This window comes from Pterocles gutturalis, unplaced genomic scaffold (assembly GCF_000699245.1).
Source record: "Pterocles gutturalis isolate BGI_N339 unplaced genomic scaffold, ASM69924v1 scaffold7435, whole genome shotgun sequence".
In the NCBI taxonomy this organism is placed as follows: domain Eukaryota; kingdom Metazoa; phylum Chordata; class Aves; order Pterocliformes; family Pteroclidae; genus Pterocles; species Pterocles gutturalis.
In genome coordinates this window covers 169-9,951 of record NW_010143373.1, presented here as the reverse complement: position 1 = coordinate 9,951, position 9,783 = coordinate 169, and the positions used below count along the sequence as shown (strand labels likewise).

The window sequence follows — 9,783 nt, the reverse complement described above, 5'->3', positions numbered from 1 at the left end:
CATCCTACGAGAGCAAACAGCCCGTAGACATTTGAACGGTCTCCGTAAATACCAGCACTTGCTTACAGTGACACACCTCTGTCAGTGTCATTTACCTACACCTTGGGCCCTTGCACACAGGGACAGATGCAAAGTATCCAAAGCTGCGAGTGATCCACTTCAGGCTCCCAGGCTTCCTCTCCAGTTACAGCCTCAATTAGATTTATTTCTGTCTGGGAGAAATGTTCAAGACAACATCTTTTTGGACAACTGCTGCAACGGTAGGAGAGTTTAGCATGAACTAGAACATACTGTATACTTTAAATAAAAATAACAATATTTTATAACTATTTGCAACTTGGTGATCAACAAAAAAATACTGGGCTCAATTTTATGATTAGCAATAAATACAAATTACTTATGTTTGCACATCGATTTTAAGTAGACTAATGTCACTTGATAAAGTCTGATTAAGAACTGTAAAGCAGCACGTTCTGCATGAATTTCAACATGAAGTATTTGCATACAGCCTATTCCTGTCCATTATTACACAAGCTAATGCAAAAAAAATAATAAGCTCCCTCTGGACAGAGAGGAGATTGCTAAACTTTCTTCCCCAGAGATCCAATTAAAACTACTTGTGAAGCCATTCCAAACCTCCAAGTTAGAGTTGCTGCAGGCATCCTTCGCGGCTGCCAGTTCAGCTCTGTCCTTGGGAACATGACGCCCCGTCACGAATGATGACCGTATTTTCTCCTCAGCCCCAGCCAGTCAATCTGTAACTGATAACTTCCCCGAAGGAAAATGAATAGCATCCTGCTTGTGACAACACACAAGATAACACAGCGGGTTATGTCAGAAGAACGTCGTATCTGCTGAAAAGGCACCAGCAAGTCGAAAATCTTCCTTGGTCAGCACGCTGTACATGCGCTGGGGCAGTGGTTTGGAGTATGGGGCAGGGCGGGGGACAGTTGTGCGCAAAATCACCTCGCGGCCCGTGGGCGGAGGGAAATCTGAAATGCTGCCTGCGTTGAGTCGTCGTTCCTCTGATGAGCCCGATCTCCTCAATTCTTCATCAAGTGGAGGCGCTGCAGAAACCTTAAATAAGAGCAGAGGTATTGTTACAGGGCAAGCTGTTTCTTAACATCAGGATTCAGAAAATATTTCATAAGAGGAACAGAGGAAGATTAGAAATGGTAAACACATCAAAAGGCTTTATGTGTACACAGAGCAAGACACTCATGGGATGTCGAGAAATAAACTGCGCAAAACCAAATGGAAGAACCTTCATGTGTGGATGGTGAGGCTCAGCCTAGATTAAGCTCCTGATTTTTTGACAGTGAGGGTTTTGACCAGACCAAATGCCTTCTCCAGCAGAGCTCTCTCCTCAGCTCTCTGTGGCTACCTGAGGCCAAAGCCAGCCTCCTTTTAAGAATACCCAGCACCACTACTGGAGCCCTGACAAAAAGTCACCTGCCTTTTCCAACTCAAAATACTGCTTTTGATACGTGCTTTCCATGGCCAGAGAGAGGCCATAAGCAGAGAAATCGACACTCAGTGCCTCAGAGCCAGTAAGCAGCAACACTAAAGTCAGAAAATATAAATATTTCAGCATCAGAAAATATCAATATTCACTTGAAAAAATGGTTTTTGTTTGGTTTGGTTTGGGTTTTGGTTTGTTTGGGTTTTTTTTAAAAGATTTCTCTCTCTTTTCACTACCTGTTAGGCTCTAAAAATCAAGTAAGTCTGTGAATGAGGAAAAACCATTCTGGAAACACAAAATTATATTTATGCATAATATGTGAACAACAGTACAAACTAAATCAGGCTGCTGTACTCTGTCTACCAAAAGGTTCGACTCTATGCAGCTAGGGAAGATGAGTGGGAAACGAGGGACAAAGTTGGTTACCTCATCAGAAGATTCAGTCAGCTTGGAAAGGGATGAGAAAAGAATCAGTGATGAAAGATAGAAACAAAGGCAAGTCAGAGGTGACTGACAAGAGGTTAGAAGGAGATTGTAGGTTTAAGAGACATCATGCACTCTACTTCCAAGAACATGCATTTGCTATCATAATTTTCCTGAGAAAACCTGACAATATAAAAACACATTTTACGCAGCTCATGGAGAGGAGTCCAGGTTCAAAAGGTAAGGAACAAGAAAGTCATTCAACTTCTATTTACCAAACAGCTCTCTACTGAAATAATTCATGGTAGGGGTTTTGGTAGCAAGTGAGCTCCTTTCCCACTAAGTCTTAATTAACAGTAACCAGCTACTAGTGGGAAGTATCTGTAACCTAGCTTTAGTAACTTACTGATGTTTCAAAAGAAACAAAACCCTGGAAATTTACATACATGTTTATCGAACATTAATGCTAGAAACTCTTACTCAGCTTTAAAAATACAATGCCTCAATATTAAAAGGCAAGTGCATACGCTTGCATACACTTACAGCGTACGATCGTGGGCTTTACAGGGAAGTCTGTAAGTGAGGCTGGTTGACGTGTTGAGATTTGCAACCAGATTTTCCCTAGAGACTAGAAGGATAAAATTAATGTTCCTATTTTCATTTCTCAGAATAACCATGGTCTGTTTTCAGAATGGTCCTTTTTACGCTGAGTTGCAAAATACAATTATTATAAAAGCACCCATATCTTTAAAGTCTTTGATACCCAATCACAGCATTTTTGCAACAATGATTTCCAAACAGAATTTCAGGCTCTAAGATGTCTGCAATACTATGCTACCTTATTATTACTACTGCAGTTAGATTTTAGTTAGACAATTTGATGCTATGAATAGGTGTAATTCTGACAGAAACTGAAGGCTGACTGCAGTCCAAGAAGTTTGGAATCAATACTTTAAGGCTAATTATTACAAAGACTGCTTAAGAGAAAAAGGGAATATTTATACCAATACAGGATGGGGAAGGGTTTCCAGAAAACAGATGCAACACTGGCAATAAGTAAACAATGCAGAGCTGTACTGGAAAAGAACTGAAACTCTTCCTAAGCACACTACTTTCCACACAAGAAATCTTAAGTATTCAAAGTATAAGCCTCAGTCTAAAGAGTTACTCCTCCTAAAAATATTTTATGTTATGCTGTGTTTCTCTACATTCCTATGGGAAACAATCTACACACCTGATTGTTCTTGCTGTAATGGTGCCTGTATTGTGTAACTTGAACAAAGCAGGAATTTGTGCCACAGTAGCATTACTGATGTTACCATTCAAAGTAAATCAAACATTAATGACACCTCTATCTTTTGACATCCCAGGTCACCTACTGTGCTTTCATCTTGCAAGGTTCTGTTATTGCCAAAATCATGTTGAACATCACAAAAAAAAAAAACCCTCAAGCACATTTATGACAATACATGCATATATGCAGACAAAATAAACTGGCATCATATGGTAAGTCATTTCCTCACACTGCTTAAATTAGAAATGTCTTCAAAGCAATCGAGAACTCTCTTACCCTCTGAGCATTCACGAACAGCTTGTGAATAATGCTACCAGCAGGTCCTCTTCCTGCACCAATAACTGATACTTCTGGCTGCTCCAGGAGACAGTTTACAAATCTGGTGGTAGAAATTATTCAAAAGGAAAAAGGAATGTTTAATTCTCGGCTGTATCTAGTCTGCTGATCTGAAACGAGAATTTTCTCCTGTGAGGAGGTCTCCACCTAGCACCATTTGCACACAGCGAGAATGGGCAGACACTCAAGAGATCTCCATTCTAGGAGCTTAAGGAAGAAAACCCTGACACTTCTCAGCATCCCACTCAAACACTATCATCACCTTTTCATCCCTTCCTTCTGCCCTAAAGACTAAACCCCCCTTAGCCTTCAGTTGTTCCCTCCTACTTGTTGCTCTTTCTTTCATGCTAATACAAGCAGCTGTTCTTCCACAGGTGATGTAAGTCAAAGCTAAGCTGAAGACAGCAGCCTCCCACGTAAGGTCAGGAAAGGCAGAATTATACAGGTGTTTGCATTGCAGCTCCAGCAGCAGGGCCACTTAACGCCTAGGTTGAAATTCAGCCTCCGAAAGGACTACTTCTCTCAATTAACTATAAATGGAACCCAGGCTCCTCATGCAGATGTATAAATCCAACATGAAAAGCCTTCATGGTGTTGGCCACACAGAATTAGTAACAACATGACAATTTTTTTGAGCACAAAGATATCACCTTGGTCAAACATCACTCCTCTGAACTCCCAACATGTACTACAAAAATGTCATCTCTCCCTCTCAGCACAGCAGCAAGAAGCTTAAGATTTTTTTTTTAACATTATGTATTAATCATCTTAAGCAATAAGTAAATAATCTCACAGCAAACAGTGGAGCAATGAAACGTGGCTCATGGCTTTTCATTCACATGGTTCCTCGGTAATATGTTTCAAATCAGTAAGGAGACTAGAATAAGAAAATGGAACTTTGAGGAGATATTTCACTCCCTATTAGTTATAGAAAATACTGAATTCCTAGTCCTAATTTTACCTTTCTTGTAAAAAAGTTCAATATACCTTTTACACACACAAAAAAAATTCACAAAATACCCAGTCCTGTCAAGACAAAAACAAATTCCATAAAATAAACTGTATCACATGTTTTCAAAGAGATGTTTACTCAGAGAAGCATTTTGGGTACCCATATAGGGTACACATAACATCTCTGGGTAGCCTAGGGACAGGGACACCTAATGTTTATAGCTACTAAATATGATTCCATAATATTTCTGTATTATCACCACTTCCATCTGTCTTAAATTTTGAAAATACAAAAAAAAGGCCATCAGAAGAAAAACAAAACAACACAGGGAAAAAAAAAATCATCAGTCACCTCTGTAGGTCCTCTTTCTCCTCCTCATTGTCACATTTCTCCACCCCAAATTTTGCTTTCAGAGACCTGGCCCTGGCGATGATAGCTTCCACACTCATAATCTGAGCAATGATTTCCTGCAGGAGTTTAATAACAGTGAACATTAAAAATATGGTATTTTAGCACATGAACAGTGTAAAAGCCTATTAAGTTTTCAGCCCCAGCCAGTACAAAAGCCTTACTTCCAACTTCTTGTCCTCTGGATTGGGGAACCGCAAAACTTTACTGGAATGGGATATTATCTGCTTAATAATCTTCTTAACTGAAGATATATCTTCTAGTGCTTCTATTAGGAGGAAAATAAACAAAGAAGTTGTAATTATTGCATCAGTGTCCACCCTAAAATATCTTAATAATTTATTAAACATTATTTACCTTCTTCCTTTATTTTGAGTACAGCTGCATGGATGACGCAAGGCAAGAGATGCCTCGCAAGATCAGCTGGTTTCTGAACTGCAAGGTAATGAAGCACCTATAACATTGGAAAATTAATACATTACAGATCAAAACTGCTTCCCAAAGATAAGGTTAACTATGAAAGAAGAGCACCTACATTGAAGAATTCACAAGAAGGGAGCACTGTTTTAAGACAGGACTCAATAGGTGGCTTTTATATTAATCCTGCTGTGATACCAATCAGCGATTGCTTACAGCCCTAACAGGTTAGAATGAAACTAAAAATAATTTTTAGGAACACTTTAGTTTTCTAACACATACATGCAGACAAAAATCTGTTTTTTACTAATAATTCAAAGAAGTACCTAAGTAACGCAGCTTATGACATTACATTCCACACACTAATTATTTTAGATACTCCAAACACACTGTTGTACAGCAGCAAGAATTTCTGATTAACCCCAAACCATGTACAAAAGAGTTTAATAACTCCCAAGAATACAGTGCAACGACATGTTAATGTTTAAATCTTGCAGGAGAAAGAAAGCTTTGTACAAGCATTACAGATCACATTATTGCTAGCCACAGAGCTTTTTACCTTCTCTGCCTCTCTAGTGTCATCGAAGAGTCGCTTCTGCCTCCGGGCTGGGATTGGTTTTGCTGTTTCCCAGGCCTCTACCCACATGTTGCTAGGAATCTTCATTCGGGCACTCAGCTCGCCCTTAATTACTACATTCCCCTTCTCATCAACCACTTCCTCCTCAATGTAATCCCGAGGGGAGTACCACCTCACAAAATCCTCCAGACAACATCCCGGATTAGCTGCCTGGAATGAAGAAGAGATAAAATTTGTGCCTGAAAAATCCTATAAAAACAGGATAACCTGGGTGGGAAGGCAGTACAGTTTAGTGGGTAGACCACAGGCTAGGAGCCAAAACTCAAGGAATTCTGTTCACCGTCAGCAAAGTGCACATTAGAAAAGAGACCTCGGAGGGTGAGGGGATAAAGCAAGTATAAACCAAGACAATGGCGGGGGAAAAAAATCACACACTATGAACAAAAACAAAGAAACCTTCCTCTTATCCTCCCGAAACAGTACATTCATCACTTATCTCAGGCAAACTCAAAGTTATACTGTTAAGTCAATCTTCCATCTGGTACTTGATACAAGCAATAAATACGAATTTTCACTAAATTTTTAATGTATAAGCTTATACCATTAAAGACTTAGATGAAAAACAGCCCAAGCCTAAAAGAATCACTAGGCTACATATGTATGCTTTCAGCACTGACTTTCTATCTTAACAATCCAGTAACAAAATTCACCTTTTCTTCTTCCTCTGAAAATGGAAAAAAAAAACATCTTCCCCAAACAAAAATCACTTCATTTTTCATAGATGTCAACACAGGTAAATACATCCATAGGTCTAGAACATAAAAGGAAACACAGCTTTCTACCCAACGTACCTACCAAAAGTGCACTTCCACTTCAAATTATGGTTCTATATTCTTACTTTGAGTTTTTAGATCACTTGCACGATAGAGATGAAACTGCTACATATAACTAATATGACATGTATCACTGCTAATCAACTGATATTTATGTGTCATAAATATTCTTTCTCTACAGTACATCTGTATCTTCTTACTGCAAAGTAACATTGCAAGAATTAAAAAACACGTATACGACAGAATGTCCAATCTTTTTATAGTTTTGAGATCCTTTGATGACAGCACTGCACGTGCTCTTAGCTCCCTCTGCAGAGCTCAGAAAAGAAATGGAAGAAATTACCCAGAACCACAGCTAGTCCTGTCCCAATCTGATGAACAGCTGTACAAGACTTCTAAATAGCAATGAAGAACAAGACATTTTCAATTATACACATAAATTACGTCCACCTCTCCAAAGTCCAAATACAGAATGGTGAACATGTTAATAGATTTTGTTTTCTTTACACCACCTTTACATGTTACCCATTTGGAGCCCGATTAAAGGTGCATTTTACAAAGCTAGACACAGTGGGAAGTACAGGTAAGAGAGAGACAATAAATGAAAGCTACAAGGTGGTGGGAGGGAAAGACACGTAATTTTGTTTCAGGACTTTGATGCTCAGTTTTCTTCTGACATCATTGTGCATGGGTTTGTCCAAGTTTTAATTCCCTATTTATCAACTGTATGTTTTGGGGTTTTTTTCCTCCCCACAGACATTGTGCAAATTTACTAGAATGCTACAGTATAACAGACTGGAGAGTCATAGACTGTGTAATGTTCTAAGAGTTTTATCAATACGTTTTCATTTTCAGCTTTAAACTATTCTGAAACTCTTTCGTTGAGGAAAAAAACCTCGTCATAAAAACTTCAAAATTGTTCACCATAAGCAAGAGGGACAGTTTAAGAAGCAAGCAGTCTCACAAAATTCTTCAAGTAGTATTACCTTAAAAGACTCCATATCTGAGAGCAAGCAGGCACTCTGCATGCGTGCCCGAAGATGAGCACCTTCCGCTGATGTTCCTAGTTTTGCCAGTACCTTAGACTGTTCCTCCAGCAAATCTTCCGTCATGGGTGCTGGTTCCTGCAACATGGAAAACTGTTTACAAATAGCCTCCGACACTCAGCCCTTATTAAGGAAGGAGGAGTGGAAAGCTCCCTGTCACCAAAAGTTTATTCTACTTTATCTTCACTCAAAGGAAATAACTATATTTCTGCTGGTTAAACTGTTTAGCCTAAAGCTGTGCATCCAAAGAAGACAGGAACAAAAAGAAATTAAAAAGAAAACAACCTGAGAATGAGGTAGCAATATAAGGAGATATTAAAATGACAAAATCCAGATGAAGTCCAAGAAATGTTTGACTGACACTATTTTGTTGAGATGGATGAAAGTCCACCTAAAGCAATGCAGAATTTTTGCCATTGATAACGTGAGCCCATTAATTGATAACATTTGCCAGACTACACTCTGCACATAACTTTTACCCATGCAAAGCAACATCCATTAAAAATAATTTTTCTCAAGTGAATGAAAAATACTGAAATCAGCCAGGCATGAAGAACACAAACTACTTCCTCTGACACCTCCTCTTGTTTAAAAAAGTTGTTCTGAGTGACATTTGGTAAGGAGACCCATTCTCAAATAAACTGAAGTCTTACATGCTCTTTGTGTTAACAGCCTCATCAAGTTTTAAAAATTGAAAACAAGGTCTTGGGCCAAAACCACTCAGCAATTTTAACAATAGATAAGGTTATAACCTGCAAACTACACACAATTTCACAGTCCTAGGTATGAGCCATATCTCATGAGTTGTACTGCAAATCTGACTCAGCTCTCACTACCTAACCTGTGTTATTGGAATGTAGAGAGGCTCTCCTGGATGCAGCAGCGTCAGCTTTCCATGTGGATGCAGACGACCTTCTGGTTTTAAGTTTACAGGCTCTTTGTTGCCTTCTTTTGCTCCTCCTTTCTTTCCATTTTCCTGTCCATTTCCTTTAAGATCTTCTGTGTCACTTAGACATTCAAAAAACTCCTCTTCACTGTCACTCCATGATTCCCAAGACTTGCCAAATTCTTTCTCCTTATCAGGGTTATCTCCAGAGTGGTCTGGTCCTTTTCCAGCATCACCAGAAGTACCACCAGGTGAACGATCAGACAGGGTTCCCCTTTTCCCCTCATCTCTTGCTTTCTTTCTTTCAATGCAACAATTTAACATCTAACAAGTTAAAGGAAAAAAAAATTGTTTAGCAATTACTTCTCTTATGGAAACACTGTCACAGAAAAACTTGGGAGAGTCATCAAAAAATCTCTTACAATTCCAAAAAAATATCAATTCCAACAAACTTGTTGCTATAACAAAGATTTCCCCAAGAAATTAAATCCAGACTCAAAACCACAAGTATAACTAAAACTACAATAACAATATAATAATTGCTACAATTTTTACAGTTTCCTTAGGAGAAAAGTTATTCTTAAATTTGGGATATTTACCTGAAGTTTCTGATGCAGTAAACAGCATCTCAGATCTGGAGGGCCATTAGCTAATCTAACAAAAGGTAGAAGTGTAACCATTATCAATTATAAAGTTGAATCTTTCACATGCATGTTGTCTTAAATCATACGAAAGCAAAAAATGGGGCAAACATCCACACTGAACCCACCCCCAGCATTTCAACAATGCAGCTCTTCTGTGATCTCAGAAGACAAGCTACTGACTTGAACAAGCCCAAAAGTTAAAATACATTGATTTCCTAGAGGTCATTTCTGAAACTGAGAGACCATTCCGACTAGCAGAGAATAGACACACCTGCATTTCACTGTCAATTTTCCATTTGGAAGTTAAAAGGGTAATTCTTTCCAAACAAAAATTAAGTACCTTTCACTTTACTTTAAAAATTGTAATGCTACAGTAGAGTGATCTCTATATAGTTCAACTTCCATTTTATCTGCAGGGCAAAACTAGCGAATAAAAGGCTAGTCCACCCCATTTTAGGGGAAAGAAAAGGGGAGAAGAGCAATATATTTGTGCTCTACATCAATA

At 38.6% G+C, this 9,783-nt stretch overlaps 1 protein-coding gene across 1 annotated transcript; it reads right to left on the bottom strand.

Moving 5' to 3' along the window:
• Positions 1 to 834: 834 nt before the first annotated feature.
• On the bottom strand, positions 835 to 9,288 carry LOC104469963 (rab3 GTPase-activating protein catalytic subunit-like; the record flags this gene model as incomplete). The annotated part of the gene is made up of 10 exons (XM_010084712.1): positions 835 to 1,077; positions 1,889 to 1,909; positions 3,456 to 3,558; positions 4,819 to 4,934; positions 5,040 to 5,143; positions 5,233 to 5,329; positions 5,852 to 6,079; positions 7,689 to 7,826; positions 8,590 to 8,958; positions 9,234 to 9,288. Coding segments are annotated over 10 exons (1,474 nt in total), but the record flags the coding sequence as incomplete, so codon positions are not given.
• Positions 9,289 to 9,783: the final 495 nt, after the last annotated feature.